This window comes from Talpa europaea (genome assembly GCF_964194135.1).
Source record: "Talpa europaea genome assembly, chromosome: 1".
Lineage (NCBI taxonomy): Eukaryota > Metazoa > Chordata > Mammalia > Eulipotyphla > Talpidae > Talpa > Talpa europaea.
Genome location: NC_140073.1, coordinates 149,211,879 through 149,231,153, shown reverse-complemented (window position 1 = coordinate 149,231,153; position 19,275 = coordinate 149,211,879). Strand labels below are relative to the sequence as shown.

The following is a 19,275-nucleotide window of genomic DNA, read 5'->3' as shown; positions in this document are numbered from 1 at the left end:
TTTTTGCAGTGTTACAAATAAATCTTGTAATTAAAAAATATTTCACAAATAAAGCATAGAAAACAGAACACATCTTACAATGCTCCCAGAATTGGAAGCAGCCTAAATCTATCTTCCAAATAAGTCTCCAAATGTTGAAATCTAACAATTCTCTTAAGTCATTAGGTAATCACCTAAGAGACCACTCCAGATTCTTTAGTACCATTATTATGATTGCTACCATTACTATTATTTTAGTTCAATAATGAAAATGTCATATAGAGAAATAAAAATCCCATATGTATTTTGTTTTATGATTCCTGCCTGCTGGGTTAGCTGGACATCATAGAGGTCAATTAATTTCATCTGACATAGTTCAGTGTAAATTCTATGGGATTTGTAAATACCTCCATGATTTTAGGGACTTTTCATGATTTTTTCACCCTCTTTCAGGGTGTATAGGGCATTTATAGATTCACAGTATTTCCTTTGCATTGTGCAGAATTACTCTCAGGAATAAGGATTCTTGGCTCTCTGCTGTGGGTCTCTAGTGCCTCAGGTTTTCCAGCCCTAGAATTTGGTTGCCAGCCTGCTTGAGCTCTGTCTCTCCATACCTACTCATTTTATTGTCCAGTTTGCTTTTAAGGTCATGCCAGTCAGCTCAAATACCACACCCCAGGACTGATCTGGATCCCCACTCCCAACCTCTGAATCTGAGCATAGTGTCACGTACTGCTACTTTGCCAGGCTTGAAAGGCATCTTACAACACTGGAGACTTCTCAGGCTATTCTAAAGTTCCCAGAAGTCTTTAGTTTTGTTTTTGCTTTTGCGAACCTCCGATATTCAGATTGATCCCTTTCTTTCTATAGTTTCCTAAAAACATCAATTTCAGCTGAGAACAGGTTGACCACACAGCTGCTTTACTCTTGTTGTTTCTCCTGGAGGGAAATGTCTTGCCTTCACCTTTGTTTCTGCCTTAATTCTCTTCCCACCACTTGCAATCTGGAGCTATTCCTCCTTTTCTCACTTCCATCCTCGGCTACTTGGTCCATGAACTGCTCCAAGGAGAAGTCCAGGCAAGGCCTCTGACGCTCGATCCCAGGTAACAGCCAAGCATGCTGCAAATAGCAAAGCAGAGCATGCAGCTCTCCTCAGTAACAGGAATGAAGCTCCTTGTATTTTTCTTAAATGCTTGGATCTAACGTAGAAAAATAGAAGAAAGGAAAAAAGGAAGAAATGTGGAATAAACTATTTTATTCCCTGCTAACTGGTCCCTCTCACTAGCAATGAAAGCTCACATAGTTGTAGTTGGTTTTAAGGATGCAGATAAAGTTAAACCCGTGCCTTCTAAGACAGGAAGATGAAAAACCCACTCACAATGTCAGGGATGACCACGGAGCATGAACTGTCAATCAAGGCTGCAGACTGTGGGTAGAAAGGGCGGGGTCTCAGGTGCACTGAGGTAGACTGAGCAATGACCCCAGAGGTTATGCTGGGAAAACACCCTGACCCAGTAGCTAGCAGCATGGAAACTTTACTGACTACTTACTCTGGCCAGACGTGGTTCTCAGCCCTTTACTTGCAGTATTACAGTACACGTCATTACGAGCATCACTTTTGAATGAGCAAACTGACTGGGGTGATTAAGTGTGCACCGAGCTAGGAATAGACAGACCCAGCATCTGGTCAATGCCACTCAGTCCTAGTCCTGGCCCCCAAACCACAGTGCTCACCCGTGGGGCTTCCCTCAACAGCTGGCCCTGTCGCCCTAACAACCCTCTTGTTATGAACACTTTCGCCCAGTTCATTCTGACGTGTATGGTCAGAGGACCACACTTTGAGACACATTAACTGCATATTTGAAACCATGTTAGGCCAGCACTGTAGTGAATTCATTGAGTTTGTAGGCTTTGGTAGAAACACGTGTTTCCCTTACAGCAGCTGCTGCATTAAGCAACCATTTCCATCCACCCTGTGCTAAATTGCCATGTGGCTCCCCACCGGGTGGCAAGGATAAATGCCACGGTTGCTAGGCAGCGCACTAGCGCCAATCTAGATTAAACACATCTTGTTCAATGCTGGTTCTGAATGATCTCCCACGCACTGCACTTTGACAACCCCTGCCTCTTGTGAGGAGCAGTGGGCACTGGTTTCTGTTACAAGTCTCGGATGATTTTATAGTTTTAAAGGAAGTCCAATAAAATGAATGATCTCTCCCTATTCTTTTTCTCTGTTAGTAATTAATTCTCTTCCTTGTTTGTGTCCCACACAGATTGCAGGCATCTTGGGCCACCACTAAACCACTTCATGCTATGTTCTGTTAACATCAAGACCCCAATTAAGCAACATTGTACATAGATGTACACTTTTGAGCACTCTGTCATATAATTACCACTATATCCGATTTATACACTTCAAATGCAGGATTAAAGTCCTGCTTTCTGGGTCTCCCTGGTGGTGCAGGGGTTTGAGTGCAGTGCTGGGAAGCTGACCGCAGCTTCTGCAGCACCAGTTCGATCCCCAGCTGGCCAGGGAGATATCCACATGGCGCCACAGACCTCTCCAGCTCCCCTCAGCAGTGTTTTCAGTCCATCTGCCTGTTCTGCTCCCCACTTCGTCTCTGGTGAATCCTCTCACCCTTCCTCACCTCTGGCCTGTATCACAGTTCTTGTGTACATAAATAAATAAATCTTTACCAAAAAATCCTGCTTTCTCTGACCCCCATTCCATGCTTGTACCCACTTTGCTGCCTCAGATCCTTTGATAAATTCCTTTAGGTCATGAACTTTTACTGGCCTGACTTGGTGAAACTTTCCACGGCTCACAAGGGAATAAGCCTTTTATTTTAACATTTAACCTTTCTGCCTCAGTTTCTCCATTTTTCAATCAGGTTATTAATCATCTCAATGCTAGGTTTCTAAAAATAAGGATAGCAAGGGTGTGAAATCACTTGGAAAATAACAACTGGGGAACATTGTGTTTATCTGATCCTCAGAAAGGCTTAAAATCAACATCTCCAACCAATCCCCCAAAAATCAAATACTTCCTTGATAAAACAAACCCCACTGCCTCCCACTGCGGGCTAGAAGTGCAACTAAAGGGATCTATAAATAGGATGCAGACACCCCAGGCAAAACTTCGACCATGGAGTTTTGATTTTAACATACACAAAAGGATGGTATAAAGCCAGAAGCTCAGAACTCTAATTAAAACCGATCTCTTGCTTGGCCTTTATTCACAAAGAAGATGAGAGACTGGAGAATAGAGTGTCTTGCAGTGGCCACCCAGGAGCAAGGTCCAGGGACCATTTGAACTGAATGGCTGCAAGAGAGAGAACTAAGTTTTGGGAGAGCGAGTCCTCTGCCATCCCAGGAACCACCCGCTTCAGGAGTGGAATAATGCAGTGAGGAGAAAACCATCAATGCCAGAATCCAGGTGTCAGCGTGGTCAAGACAGAAACACTCGGAGACACAGGGTTATGACAACACCGTTCAGACATCAACGCAAAGACCTGTGTCTGTCTGTGTACACACACATCGACTATTTGCTGACCTCGTCCAGACAGTCTGAGGTTCCTGGGACAAGGAAAAGCCCAGATTTAAGCAGGTGTTCCAAACGAAAAGGAGTGGAATTTTCCAGGAAAAAAACCCCCAAAAACAGGAGCCAAGACTGAATAAAATATACAAATCAGATTCAAAGCAGACAGAATAAATGTTGAAATCTCTAGGTTTCCATAGAAAACACACACTAGAAACTTGCAGAACAAATGGCTTAGAACATTTTGTAGAAGCCAATTTTGTGCAGGCATGAAATGTTCTGCAGAAATTAAGTCTGCAGGATGCCCAAGTCTGAAAAGGATGCCCAAGTCTGAAAACCTCACACTCACACACATACACACAGAGTCTGTGATTTGTTAATATCCATTAAGACTGCCTTAGAAGCAAATTTGGCATGAAATAGTTCCCAAATGTATTTGACCATAGAGAAATTCTGTCCATTTTTCCCTGAGTATCTTGAGAAACACCTTCAAAAATTGCTGAAGAAAATCTCACAGAAGAGATCACCAAGAAGCACAAATCAGCCCAAGTTAAATAGAAGCTGTGTCAGATGAATGTTCACAAGCATTTCATTAAGGCAGGTAGTGATGAAAAGAATGGGAATATAAAGACCCTGAATAGATCAAATAAATTGTTGGGTTTCCTTTTGTGGACAAACTTCAATTTTAGCATTACCCAATTTTTTTACATGAATTTTCTTTACACTAAAGATACATGCAACAATTAATCAAGGTAAATTCAAATGCACTTATTTTTTAGTGGCATTAGGATAAAAATCTAAATGGAAACTACTGTTGAAAACAAAATGATTTCAAGTTTCACATTAATGACTCTGCAGATTTACCTTCTATTAATAGTTACCCAAATCCCTCCAATTCTCAATTTATTTCTGCTTCTCCACAGTAAGAACCAGCCTGTAATGTTTGGTGAAAATACAGAAGTCTAAGCTAGAACCTGAAGGATAAGAAGAGGAAGACTATTTAAAATTTGAACATAAAATTTTGATTGCACTTAATTACAACCCACTTTTATGTCTTAGATGAGGAGAAAGATTAGACCATAACAATACCCAGGCTTCTTAGTACCTACTTTATTCATGTCCTGATGAATTACTTGTGAGGAGCTGGCTGAGAAATCATGGTGTAAGTTCCCAGGTCAGGCCCAGGTGTGATTTATGAAAGTCTAATCTTACAGTTTGTTTAATTACCTTAATATAGCACATTTTGAAAAAAATGAACCAAATATTTTGATTCACTTAGATAGATTCTACAAAGATAACAATTTAGGCTACTCTATAATTCAAAGTAACAAAATAGCTTAAAAATAATTTCCACTTGGGCCTCCCCTGGTGGCATAGACAGTTGAGCACAGTGCTGTGAAGCTGTCCGCAGCCTCTGCAGCATGAGTTCGATCCCAGCCGGCTCAAGAGATACCCACATGGTGCCACAGACCTCTCCTGTCTTGCCCACTGCTCCCCTCAGCAGTGTATTTCAGTCAGTCTGCCTTTCTGTTCCCTGCTCTGTCTCTGGTGAACCTCTCACCCTCCGGCACATCTGGACTGTACCCTGGTTCTTGTATGCATGAATAAATAAATCTTAAAAAAGAAAAGAAAAATAATAATTTACACTTATGTTTGGCATGTGATATGACGGTGTGTTTTAGTTCATATCTGAAAATTTGAAAGCATAATAACACTAATATTTTTAAAAATCAAACTCAAAATCCATTAAATAAGGTTGTATGACAATATCTAAAGCTGAGTCATGTTTGTATTTACATCATTTATTTTGTCCAAACTCATTATTTTAACTTGTATCCCAAAAGTGTAGTATAAGTTTTTATTGTTTTTATTTTTTTAAAGGTTTTTTTTTTTTAAGATTTATTTATTTATTTATACAAGCACTAGGTACATACAGTCAGAGGCACGGGAGGGTGAGAGAATTCACCAGAGCCAGAGCAGAGTGCTGAACAGGCAGAGTGATGAAGTACACTGCTGAGGGGAGCAGCAGGCATCAGGAGAGGTCTGCGCGCCATGTGGGACCCTCGCCTGGCGGCCGGGGATCGAACCAGTGCTGCAGAGACTGTGGGCAGCTTTGCAACCAGCGCTCAACCGCTTCGCCACCGGGGAGGCCCTGTAGTATAAGTTTTTAAAAGTCATAATTGCTTGACTTGTTTCTATAGTGCAGAAGTTAATTATTCCTTTTAAAAGGAACACATAATGTCATTCAATTAAAGAAAAAAGTGTTTTCAATGCCTTTTCTTTTTTTCTCTAAAATAACGACGTATTCGATGATCATATGTCCTGGTTTGCAGAGTCTACCTGTTCTACCTGCCTGGCTGGCAGCATCTCCAGTACTTCAAAGTGTCTCAATGTGGACAATAAATTTTCCAGCCAGTCTTTCAATGCATTATTTACCTAAACTTACTTACCTAAATTTTATGATGCTGCATATTCAGCATTTGTATAATGGGCATAATTACTTCTAACCTTAATGAAGAATGGCATGAATACGAAAAATACCACCATTCTTCTACAAAAATAGAATTAATGCCAGTGGTAACTAAGGACCAAAATGAACACCTTTTGTGGGTGCATAAATCTTTCTGGCAAGAAAGTAATGGTGTAATTAAATAAACCTCTATAGCCAGGAAGAAAAATAATTTTGCATCTGAAAAGCCACCTATTACCTGCTTATTACTCCATGGCCAGATCTAATAATCAGCCCTTTTAAGAGATGGACAAATTGCATTGCCAAACCCAAATTGCTATTTGAGGTATGTAACATGATTTGAATTGATTCTGATGATTCTCTAAAAAGGAGCAGAGGGGGGAAAAAAAATGAAATATTTTCTTTACACAACTTCAGGGTGCCCTTTAAAATAGCCTTTTCTAAAGTATTTAGATTTTTAGAACTTACAAAGTGTCATCTTCAGTTATTTCTGACGGAAAAGGGATATAGAAGATTTATGCCACAAATAGGTTGGCCCACCATAGGTGAAAGCCCACAGATCATGCTCCTTTTTTCTTTTTATAATTAAATTTATTTATTTATTTTCCTTCATCACTGTTCATTTTTGTACAATATTTGATTTCTCCCCTCGAGTGTAGTCCTCATAGTTCTCCCACCACCATAGCACCCATGACCATCACCTTAGTCCCTTGTGCTCTTCCCTCCCCAGTTTTGACTCCTTCCCCTCTCCCTTCCATGCTGGATGCCTCAGATCTACGGTCAGCTTGCAAGTTTTGTCTTTTTCCCTGACCCTTTATTCAGTTCCTCTATATTCCACACATAAGTGAATACAAAAAGACTAATTCAAAAGGAAATCTGCACTGCTATGTTCATTGCATCTTACTCTTTCAAAAGACTCTGTCCATTTGGTGGAGAGTGGAGGACCAGTCACCCCAGTTACTAGGTCCACAGCAGGAAATTGGGACACAACCCCTTCAGTTCATAAGCAGACAGGTGAACAGGACAAGCCATGTTGGCACACCTGTGGAATGATGTATTCCTGGGTCACTTTCTAGAGTTTCCTATTCAATGAGTCTTATTTGGGACCCAGGAACCTGCATTTTACTTGGCAATTCAAAATAATTCATGGATGCAATTCAACTTAGGAAACGATATGCTACGGTCATAAAAGTCTTCCACATGTTGGCTCAGGCTGTTTGTGTCTACACATACACCAGGCAGAGAGAGCAGGCGTAAAGCCGAACAAGCAAGCACAGTATGTGAATCAAATGTCAATCGAGGCACTCTTGTTTGAAAAAATTAACCAGTTTGCCAAGCTTTTGCTGGGCATTCAGCCTTCACTTTTGAAGTAGGCTGTAGTAGTCCCCCCAACATTGGAGGGAAGAAGGAGTTGTTGTTTCGAAGCAGGTGTGACAAGCTAGAGAAGAAAGCAGAATTGCTGTCTGTAAAGAGCACAGCCTGTGACTTTGAATTTGCAACAGGTCATTTCAGCTTAGTTTTTGGACAAAGAGGATTGTAGTCATAATTATAATAGTTCTTAATGATCTTCTTAGAGTGACTGTGTGGGCTGGAACAAAGAATACAGAGTAATTTTCTACGCATAACATTTCTAAAATGCCATAACTATGTAGGAGAAATGTTTATGTGTTTGTAAAATGCACTGGTTTTCTCTGAATCAGAGAAATCACAGATTTAGGAGGATTCTTAAGGGTCAGCAATTCCAACCCAACTTCATCTAACAACCACCAGATACTTAAAACTAGCAAATAATTTCAGAAGGAATCAAAGTAAAACTCTTTGAAATCAGAACTAATGTATTTTTCCAAAACTCCACTTTTACAAGTCAAGAAAACCACGTTGTTGAAATCAACTATGGTGAATGTGAATTATAGATTGAATCAAACTTCCTGGGGAAGCTGAGGTTTTAAAGCAAGGATTTATTAAGTCCTTTTCCCATACTAGGTGCTCTATGGGAATTATTTTATTTGGTCCTAATGAACTTGGTGCTATTTCCAAAGACTAAGAAACATATATTGTTACTTAATGGAGATCCCACAGCTAATACCAAAATTCAAAACCAGGTCTGTCTGATTCCAAGGCTGAAATATTATATGAAATATCAGAAATATAGTCCAGATGTGCTTTAAAAAAAAGTCTGCACTCATTAAGTAATTCATAAGTTAGTTGAATGGAGTTTGAGATTCAGAAAAATCCAGTTTGAAATCCTACGTCTGTCAGGATTGTGGAACAAAGACCTGAGCTTTCCCTTGTTCCTATGATCTATAAAGTAAGAATAATAAAATCTCATAGAGAGTTTAAGATTATATGTATAGTATCTGACAAGACTTTGCCACTCAGAGAGCAACTAAACCAAGAAAGAAAGTACAACTTCAGTGGAATTTGGGATTCATCCATCTCAGGCTCCCTTGAGCCCATGGCATGTTGTATGTGTGATGTACACGACTAGACGTGGTTGTCATGGCTAACCACAAATACATGCAGAACAAGGGAAGACAATCCCAAGTCAATGCATCTCTGCTCATTCAACCTCCAGATCAGGAAGTATAGAGATCAGATATTTCTGGACAGGAATTCCTCATCCAGTTTTAATATTTGGACTGTTCAATAGCAGAATCTGAGTCCAAATAAATAAAATGATGTGAGCAAAATCATGCTGGAAGTTGGACCTAGTTCCAGAACAAGAATAAAGCCTGTGATTCCTGGCTCACTGCTGTTTTCTTAATAAGCATTTTGCTCTTAAAGAACATGGCATTTGTTTGGTAAAATTTTATCAAGAACTTTTAAAACACTTTAAGATGTACACAGTGAGTGGGAGAGATCTGGGGGTGGGTGGGAGGACCAGCAGGAAGAAACACTCTCTACAATTTTTTTTCTATAATGGCACAAAATGTGAAGTAGCCTTTATTATTCATTCTATTCTCTTCTTTAAGCCTTTGCTCAAATGGTGCCTTCTCGTTAAAACCCATTTTAACTTGTCTGTCTGAATTGGTCTGTATTAATGTTTTATATAGTGTTTCCATCCCCATACCCTCTTTTGATTTTTATACTTGACGTTGTCTAACACACTGTAACCGATTGCTTGTTTGTATTTACTGACTAGCTCTGCCAAGAGCACACATTTCAAGAGAACATGAATTTGGTCTCTTGTTCACAGATGTATTTCTTACAACATCTAGATGCTATATCACCTAGAATCATCTCAAATAACAGAAAGGATGCAGTAATGTTTGTGGAATGAATTACTGAATCCATGATCTCCAAAACTAGGAGACTGGATTAGTAAATTAAGGTATGATATTTTATTCTAAATTTAGAATGCAAACATAAAAATCTCTAGAATATGCCATTATGTGAATAAAAACAATTTTCAAATTCAAGCACAGATGGAAACTAGGTCAAACTGTGTACCAGAATAAAAGATTGAAAGGGAATGCAAAAAGGGAGTGGTTTTATGCTTTTTGTTTTCCACCTTAAGATAACCTTTGTTTCTTTTGAGAACAACAACATAGAGAGAAAAGACAATCAAAGAGAATGAGAAAGAACTACAATCCTGAAGCTTCTATCTCCATTTATTGGGATGACCTAAGCAGCTAAGCTTTTTGCCCAAATCCCTGGCTACTTTATCTAAAAAGAAGATGAATCTTTTAGCCAAAGAGCATATTAAGACTCACCTTTCCTCTGATTTCCAGTATCAGGTGATTTGCAGAATTGGCAAGTTAAGAATTTAATTTCAGGAAAACCTGTTTTGTTCATATCTCCCTTCTCCACCCGTTCCAGGAGCAACAGACCTCCTGAGCTCCCTTCTGCTGATCTGTCTCCATGTCCTTTCATCTTACTGCTGCTTTGTTTTTAAACTAGCTCCCCCTCTCTATTCTCAGCCACCATCCTCCTACCCATTTTGGTGCCAGTCTCAGGTCTTGTTTTACCCTCAGTGCCCAATATGTGTGTGGGCTTCTCCCTGAGTAAATAAAGCTGTAGTGCTGAGAAAGTTCAAGGCCAGAAAAATCCAGATGTCTGAGGACTCCTAACCTTGCCCCCCTCCCCTTGCCTGTGGCTGTGTCTTGAGCCCTGTGGGGAGCACAGCAGCCTCCATCATGCTAGTGAGTCCAGTGCTTTCTTAGCTGAAGCCCAGCCCCCCACCCCACCCCACACGAGGCGGGATTTCTCTGAAGGGAGTATCCTGCCTTCCTTCTTGGTCACAAAGACGACCCTGTGTGCATTCCTCACATCGCAGTCATCCATTCCTCCTCGCTCTTCCACCAATGCTGGAGGACATCAACTATCCTAATGTTAGTGATTAAATTCCAGAATCATGGAATTTTCAAATCGAAAGGAATCTTAGAAACCATCCATCAATTGTACAAGTGAAGGCCAGAAACCAGACTTTTTGGTGGAGAACATGATGTGGAGTATTCACTAGCTCCTCTGTATACATAGCACATGCTTCGACTTGTAAAGCTGGACATTTGAAACCTATATAATGTAATAATCCAATGTTTCTTCTATTAAAAAAAATAAAAAATAAATAGATAAAGAATGGCCATCCCTTTGAAGAAATTTAGAAAATGCAGATATAAAATAAGAAAACCTTTATAAAAAATTACCTATGATGTGAAAAAATAAACAAGGATGTTTTAAAACGTTAAAAATCACTCACTATAAAATGAGCTACATTTTGCTGTATTTCCTCCCATAAAAAAACATGTGAAACCCCATTGCCAAGCCACAGTCAGGTTGTCGGTCAGTTCTGTGAGGCAGCCATCATGTTCCAGTCTAAGATTGCGATGTTGTGCTATCAACTTTGATTTTTAAAAAGGCTTTTGGTTGTATTTTATCCACAAATAGTTATAAAATTGGCCTTATAAAGCAAATGAGGTAAAACCGAAAGTCTGGTTTTATGATGACAACGAGGATGATAGGAGGGAAAGGATGTTACTGAGGTAAGAACAAGAAGAAATGGGCTAAAATTAATCTTGAAAGGTGACATAAAATAATAATGTCTCCCACCACGGAGGACCGTTACTTCATGGAAACGAGTTGACAAGGATGCTGGAAAATGAAGAAAACTGGGTGAGCAGGACACCTGGTGTGCGTCGGGCCTTCCTTCAAGGCAGTAAACCTGTGAAGTAGCTCCTCCCCCAAGACCCATTCCCATGGCAAACCCAAGATGCTTGTGAAGAGCAAGCCCGCCATTAGACATGCCCTATGACTCCTTCACACCCTGGGGAGATGAGAACTGTATTCTCAGTGTTTTTCCAGGACAGAGGTTTAGTTTTGTTTTTTAATGGTCGTCTTTGTCTTTTTTTTTTCTTTCAGGCTTGTAAATTTTATAGTTCCCAGTGGTATGTGGTAAACTACAAGTATGAACAATATTCTGGGGACATTCGACAGTTACCCCGGTAAGAACCTGCTATGAAAAACCCCTTTGTAGAGGTATAGGTTTTCTCATACAAAGAAAGATGTTTTGCCATGGTTTGTGAATATGCGTGTGTGAATCCAGTGTCAAGGTATATATTTTTTTAAGATTTATTTATTTATGTGTAGAAGAACTGGGGTGTAGGCCTGGGGTACTGGCCAGATGTGTGGGAGGGCGGGAGAGGATTCAGCAGAGACAGAATGGGGAGCAGAACAGGCAGATAGACTCAAATACACTGGTGAGGGGAGCAGCAGGTGAGACTCACTAGTCGAAAACATGGCACTGGGCAACCTTGTGGGCCTTGGGAAGGAGCTTGGGCTGTGTTCCTCTTGCAGGAGAAAGCTGGGGAGATTTTAATTAGGAATATGACATGATCTGGCCTGTCTTTTTTTTTTTTTTTTAAAGATTTATTTATTTATTTATACAAGCACTGGGTACAGTCAGAAGTGCGGGAGGGTGAGAGAATTCACCAGAGCCAGAGCGGGGAGCAGAGCAGGCAGAAGGACCGAAGTACACTGCTGAGGGGAGCAGCGGGCGGCAGGAGAGGTCTGCGCGCCATGTGGGACCCTCCTCCAGTGGCCGGGGAGCAGCCGGGGATTGAACTGGCGCCGCAGAGGCTGTGGGCAGCTTCGCAACCCAGCGCTCAACCGCTGCACCACTGGGGAGGCCCTGGCCTGTCTTTTTATAAGATCACTTGGTCTCTACTATGGAGAATTCAAGAGGAATGGTGTCAGAAAAGAGAGGGAAGGAGCCATGTCTCTGGAGTTACATTACTGCAAAGAGCAAAATTATGTTCCTCCAAAATAGCAAATCATTTTTCAAAACAATGAACATTTCGTTTTACCAAATCTCTCAATATTCATTTAGAGTCAGGTACTCCTCCTACATACCCAAAGGGTGTAGCTTCCTGCTGGGAAGGTCCCATCACACCCTCCCACCTCATGAGTCAATACTATGTTAGAACACCTGGGTGTCAGACACACACTTTCTGTAGGTACAACCAAAAAGCAAAGCATTTTTTAACATTCCGACTTCCTCTTTCTGCAAACTGTTCTGAGAAGCAGTTACAAGATGGAAGCTAGGTCCCAGCAGCTTGGAGACAGGATGTCACTGTCCTTCAGAATAGGTAGCACCCTGCTGTCTTCAGGCTACAGGAATCTTTAGTGTCTTCAGTCCTAAGCACTGCATCTCCCTTCTTATATTTGTGGTGCCATAAAGCAGATAAATAAATCAAGGATTTCACATTCACAGTGTTCTTCGCGTATTAAGACAAGAGGAAGCAGCTCCGGCCAGGTTAGGTTCTGGAAATCATGCGTGAACTGAATTCTTACAGAGCATTAGAAGAAATCAGATGAGAAGAAATGTGAAAGTGACTGAAAATAACGTTGAGAAATTCCCTTCCTTTAACTAAAGGAAGTGGAAGCTGATACCAAGATGAGGAAGAATAAGAATAACACTGCCACGAAATTAGACTTGAGTGAACCACATAGATACTCAGAATGAAAATCAGAAGTTCCAGAATATAATCCTCTAATAGATCCCCTGAAATAATGAAGACCCTAACACCAAATAGAAAGATTATTTTTTTTAATGATTTTCCAAAGCTAAGCACTCCCCACTAAAGACCACACATATTTAGGTTAGTCGTGGAAACATAATTTACTTGTGCCTTCCGAGGCTATTAGAAGTGAATTATTTTCATACCTCCTGGATTAGAAGAAGTCTCCTATGTCTGCTACCAATTTAAATCGTTCATTTCTTTTTATGAGCTGCTGAGGCTGCCAAATAAAAACATGCAATTAGAGAAAAATGAATAAAAGAAGGGTGTGTTTATGTCCCCTCACTTTTAGTCTTTAAATTTAAAATTGTGTTATTGTTGACTCTTTAAAAACCTGCTTTTACAAGTGTATTTATAGGAAAGCACTGAGAGAGAATTATTACAGTCTGGATGTAAAATAGAAAGCCTTTGCATATTAGGAATAAAAATGAGCCCTGAACTTGAGGTTCTCAGGAGATAAAAATGACACAGAAATATATGATTCCATTGATTTAATTAATCCACAGAGTGAAATATCTGCAATATATTTAAATTATTTTACCACAGCTGGTTTGATATAAAGAAGAAAATTTCAGAGGGTATGTTTTGTGACTAATGATAAAGTGTACCCAGGATATTTTTTTTTAATGAAAGAGCATTTCCTGAGCACCAACAGTGACCCACAGACTTGTATGTATGTACACTTAGCTGTACACATTCCTGCCTCACCCCCGTCCATCCATCCATCCACCCCTCTCACCACCCATTGATCCAACTAGTTTTTGATCATTTCAAAGTGAGTTTAGTGGGCCTCCCTGGGGTGCAGGGGGTTAAGATGCAACCTATGAAGCAATCCACAGCCTCTGCAGCACAAGGCCGGCCAGGGAGCAACCCACATGGCACATCAGACCTCTCCTGTCTCACCCACTGCTCCCCTCAGCAGTGGGTTTCAGTGGATCCACCTGCTCTGCTCCCCACTCTGTCTCTGGTGAATCCTCTCACCCCCATCCCACACCTCTGACCACCACTTCAGTTCATGTATGCATAATTAAATAAAATAAATCTTTAATAAAAGAATGAGAAGAAATGGTAGGTCATTTTGACAAAAGAGGACAGAATAAAGATTTCAGAAACAAACGAAATAGTGCTAAGGTTAAAGGGAGACTGACAGGAAGTGACTGGTATATACTGCAGGGGCTCCCTGGTGTCCAATGTGAACCCCCCTCAGGCAAGTCTGCCTTTACCACCACTTCCTTAGTTTACCCTACTCATTCCTTTATCTTCCTTTTGGATAGTTTCCTTAATACTCCCCCGTGCCACCCCACTCACCCCACCTATTGTTGACTCAGTCTGCAAATGCACACTGAGCTTCTCTACAAGAGGAGAGGCAAAAGCCGGATGAGATGAGGATGGTTCGTCATTAGACCCCTAACTTTAAGAAATGTCCTGGTGATGTAAGGCTAAGACATGGCACAACCAGTTTCCAATCAGCCATGAGCTGTAGCATAGGAAGAAGGAACGTACGTCTGTCTCATTGACTGTGTATAGAGCTAGGTGTCTGCGCTCACTCCTTCGCTGCTGAGAGATGTTCTGGCACAGAGGTGTGTGCACTTCTATGTGTGCACTTTGGTGCAGGCGTTTGGGGAGGGCATGGTTGGGGAGCAAAACAAAAAGGTATTGTATGCATTGCTCGTTCCTATTCCACTTCAAAATGTGGAGGAAAGGAAATTATAAGCCAGCAACTTCCCAAATTGCCCTTCCTGTCTTCACCTATTTCAAAAAGATATGCATGCATCTCTATAGTAGCTACTGTAGTTTAAAATAGAGATTTAGTCACTGAAGGGACGATGCAGTGGTGTAGAGGGAAGGCAATACTTTCATAGCAAATAGGACCTCTCTGGATTCCATTATCTTATAAAAATTGGTCAGAAGGCCATCACAGTAGTTGTTCCTCAAGGAATTGCTGAAAATGAAAACGATGTCTCATATGACAAATCAGAATGCCATTTGTTTTTGTTTTTTTTAATATCAGAGCAGAATACAAACCAGAGAAACTTCCTTCACATTCCTTTGAGGTTGACCATGAAGATGCTGATAAGGATGAAGTAAGTAAATGGTTGAAAGTGAAATATTTAAAACATGAGGACAAGTTCCTGTCTTTCACTAAGGCGTTTTTACATGCTCACCCTTCTTTGCAAAGCTGCAGTCACTTGGGGGTGGGGGGAAGCTTGTTGTCAAAATGAATCATGTTTGTTTTGAAATTGACCATGATTATGTAAGATGAGTCAAAGAGAGCGCAACGGGGCTGCTCTTTCAGCACGTCTAGTGTCTGGGAGCTGGGATTCGTAAAAGATTGCAGATTTGCTAACGGTACTTTTTGCACAGGACACCACGTCTCACTCATCCTCCAAGGGTGGTGGGGGAGCAGGCGGCACTGGAGTTTTCAAGTCAGGCTGGCTCCACAAGGGCAATTTCAACAGCACCGTGAATAATACCGTGACAGTGCGGGTAAGGAGACATCGAGCCACCCTTTGTTTCTGCCACCTCTCCTGACACCCCATCCTTGGTCACAGCACAGGGGAGAGCTGTTTGCATCGAGCGCATGTTTCATGTCATATTTTATTTATGAGATTGGAGAATGCTTTTCTCTAGAAAAGGCGCTAGTAGTGGAGCGCTAAGGGAATTAGAAGTCTGATTTCCATGAGTAATAATAGCAAATGGCAAATTTGTATCACCTCTTCTATCTTTTCTTTTATTTAGTCTTTCAAAAAGCGCTACTTCCAGCTGACTCAGCTGCCAGATAATTCCTATATCATGAACTTTTACAAAGATGAAAAAATATCCAAAGAACCCAAAGGCTGCATCTTTTTGGATTCCTGTACAGGTGTGGTACAGGTGAGTGCAACCCCCTTTTCTCCCTTGGAGTTGTTCAATAGAAAAGTGTGTTCATCCCATTCTGTCATTCATTCCACAAATATTTATGGAGTATCTGTTTGATATGAGTAAGAACTGTTTAGACTCTGGGAATTCAGTGGAGAACAAGGCAGCTTAGATCGCTGTTGTCACAATAAAAGAAGAAAACAGAATTAAATCAAGAAATAAATAGACAGAATGGAATCAGTGGGTGAAATCTGGAATAAAGAAAATAAACAGAGTTGCAAAAGGGAGAGGAATGGTGAACTTAGAAAGGACCATCAGTGCTCCAGAAGAAGAACATCTTTTTTTAAGGAAATTATTTGATGTAGAAACTAACCAATGAGCAGGGGCAATAAGTGCAAAGGTCCTGAGGCAAGCACACCTCTGGTTTATTCAAGAAAAAGAGGAAATGACCACCTGTTATCCAGTGTCGAGAAGCACTGAGCTAAAGAATTCAATAAGATAATATGTGATCACATAGCTCAAAAAATGCACTTAATAAAATTTATTTTTAATGTGAGATAACAATAAAATAGTAAAGTTGCAGCATACAGATGCCCAACCCTCCATCAAAGAGGAGGTTCCCATCCTTCAAAGACAGGATTACTTTGATTACTAAGAATTTAATTTCAGAGGCAGACACCATGTTTTTAACAAACAGTGCTACAAGCACTCAGTCTTCAAACTCATGTCCTTAGCATTAGATTTGATGTGAACCACCATGGCAAAGGAAAGCAGGACAATTTGTAGACCTCATTTGTACCTGTTACTTTCAAAGCTTTCATTCCTTCTACTCTGATAAAATAGCTAACCTTGTTTCCTCTATGTAAGATTGAAGCAGCCCAGTGTTTTAGCAATTTCACCTCAGTTTCACATGAAGATACTATTTCAGCTCACAAGTTACTAGGTGCAGTTTAGTCTCTTACTTCCAAGCCAAGGGCATCGACATAGCTTGCTACGTAGTGGAGATTACATCTTGGATTAATTCCAGGGGCACTTGCATATGGGGATGCAAAATAGAGCTCTCTCCACTCAACTTAGGCCTGGCCTGTTTCTGGCCAGTTCATCTGTTAAAATCTGGACTTCCTCCAAAAAGTAATAATGCTGAACTTTAAAAGGAAAGAATTAATTAAGTGTTGCTGAGTACTCCACTAGAAGTGAAAGATAATTGCATTTTAACAGAAGCCAACTTTCCATATGGAAAGGGCATAAGGATCCTAATGGAGGGTGAAGATAGTATTCTGTGGTGGGTCACAAAAGAGACTCTTCAGCTTTGAAAATATGAAGTAACATTTGAACAAGAGGTTTAAGATCAAGAACTACATTTTATTAACACTGAACTGAAGAACTTAAATATTTTCTTTTCCTTTCCTACTTCCAAGTCTGAACTAGCAAACTAGTCATCAGGTTTTAGGACGTTTCATTGTAGCCCTTGTTATGTATTAAGTTTGCAGAGATATGGACTAATCTCTCATGTCTTTTTTCAAGCACCATATAACTCTGTATGGGACCACACCCTAGTGTTGTCATCTGACTTCCCACTACAAAAATCTTTTCTCCATCCTCTCAGGCTGTCTCAGTCTCTGTTGACACAGTGTCTTGGAAAGCAGTGTCCACAGTCTATTGAAGGCAGTATTTTCTAGGGGGGTACACAAACCTGAGGTTTATACAGGTGAGCATTCAAATCTGAGTTTCTCCATTTACTAAGGCTTTGAGTAAGTTGCTCAGGCTTTTTGATCTCAGATTCCTGAACTGTAAAACTAGAATAAATGTGCCACTGCGTGATAAGGATCTGGGAGACAGCATGTCTTCAGTCATTCCTCCCTAGTACTTCCATTAATTATAAATGTTACAACTGGGGGAGCTAGACTTTCCATTGTGGAAAAGCCCTCCTAGAAAGTCTTAAGGTGCTTTCCTGAAATTTCTGCCTAAATGTGTTAATTTATCCATTTTTTTTTCATTCATTCAACAAACTTCCTTAGTGCCTGGCATGGTAGGAACTGTGCGTAGGCATTGGGAATTCCCTGTGAAGTCATAACCAGGGAGGACATAGTCTCATATCTTGTGATTAATCACACAGTGTCACAAGAGCCAGAATTAAAGTATAAAAGGCAGGCACTGTGGAATATTCTAGAAGCACAGAACAGTAATGAATGATCTTGAGTTGGCTGGAAGACTGGACAGAAAATATGGGTCTGTAAGTAGTAGTTCCCAAGGTAGATTTTACATATTAAAGCACAGTTGGATAGTTCTCCATCATTTCAAATCAATAGTCTCTTAAATATTTGGGAACATGTATTACATCTTTTTAAGGAGTTCAGCTCTGCATGCCTTCATTTACATTCCTCTTTATCAAGCACTTCTTACCCTTGTGTAGTTGGAGGCACTTCCATGTTCTTAAGATCACTTTGGGACCACAACACCCAGCCTGTTTGTCACCTTGTGTCTGGCCCCCAGTTCTTATTTGCTTACAGCTCTTATGTCAAACTTATAAATTCTTACATCTGGAAAGAAGATTCTGATTGAGAGAGTGAAAGTTTAGTTGTTGCTCTGGCAAACTGTCGAGCGCACAATGTGCCTAAAGCAGTAACACATACACACAAAAGTACTGAACAAATGAATCCTAGGATGAGTCAGATCTATTTTGCCAAGAGTCATAGTCAGTTTCCCTTGAATGGAACAGTAAAGCAGAACATGAGCCCCTTGGAAGGGCAGATGCCATCTGACACTCATAGCAGCCTCTAGTGATCACGTCATTTCCATTGGTTTCATTCAGACGCAGTCTCTATCATTGTACTTTCCTACGAGTGATTTTGGGATTCTGAGCAATGTACTTCAAGGATTATCTCAAGTCAAGAGAAACATCTATCCAAATTTCTCATAGACTTTGGGTTATGTTTGTGCCTAGAAATTTCCAAGATCTGGGTTTGTTGTTTTTTGCTTTTTAATAAAGACCTAACAGTTGTTTTCTATTTCTTCTGTAATGTCTATAATATCATCAGACAGTTTTAGAACTGGTTTATACTTCTTGTATTTCCAATCTGGAGTAGGACTTTCAGTTTTTGTTGCCTTGGTTTTAACCAGGAATTAAGGGATAGTGTTATTCTGTCTTGTTCCTTCATCTTGTCATTCATTCATTCGTTGGCCTGTCTGTCCATCCATTCAGTGCAGGTCCAGCCACTGTGGAAGAGAACAGATAGCCCAGGAATCCCATCTGCCCCCAGTCCCTGTATCAATCATGACAATAACTGATGAAACCCCATGCAGGCTTAGATGGCGGGGCGGGGGGCGGGGGGGGGGGGGGGTGGCAATGGGTGCAAAACACTTCATGTCCTTCTAGGTGCTGAGTCTGCCACCTTGTGGTCGTGAGTCCCAAG

General features: G+C 40.6%; 1 protein-coding gene across 2 annotated transcripts in view; it reads left to right on the top strand.

Annotated features, from left to right (window-relative positions):
• The window catches only part of DOCK10 (dedicator of cytokinesis 10), a gene marked incomplete at its 5' end in the record, with an annotated part of 193,040 nt that overhangs the window by 69,255 nt on the left and 104,510 nt on the right, over positions 1 to 19,275 (top strand). For both annotated transcript variants that reach the window (XM_084243250.1, XM_084243251.1), the window contains 4 exons: positions 11,346 to 11,428; positions 15,015 to 15,087; positions 15,368 to 15,490; positions 15,743 to 15,877. In XM_084243250.1, the coding sequence (XP_084099376.1) occupies positions 11,346 to 11,428; positions 15,015 to 15,087; positions 15,368 to 15,490; positions 15,743 to 15,877 (414 nt within the window). The remainder of the gene's footprint in view (positions 1 to 11,345; positions 11,429 to 15,014; positions 15,088 to 15,367; positions 15,491 to 15,742; positions 15,878 to 19,275) is intronic.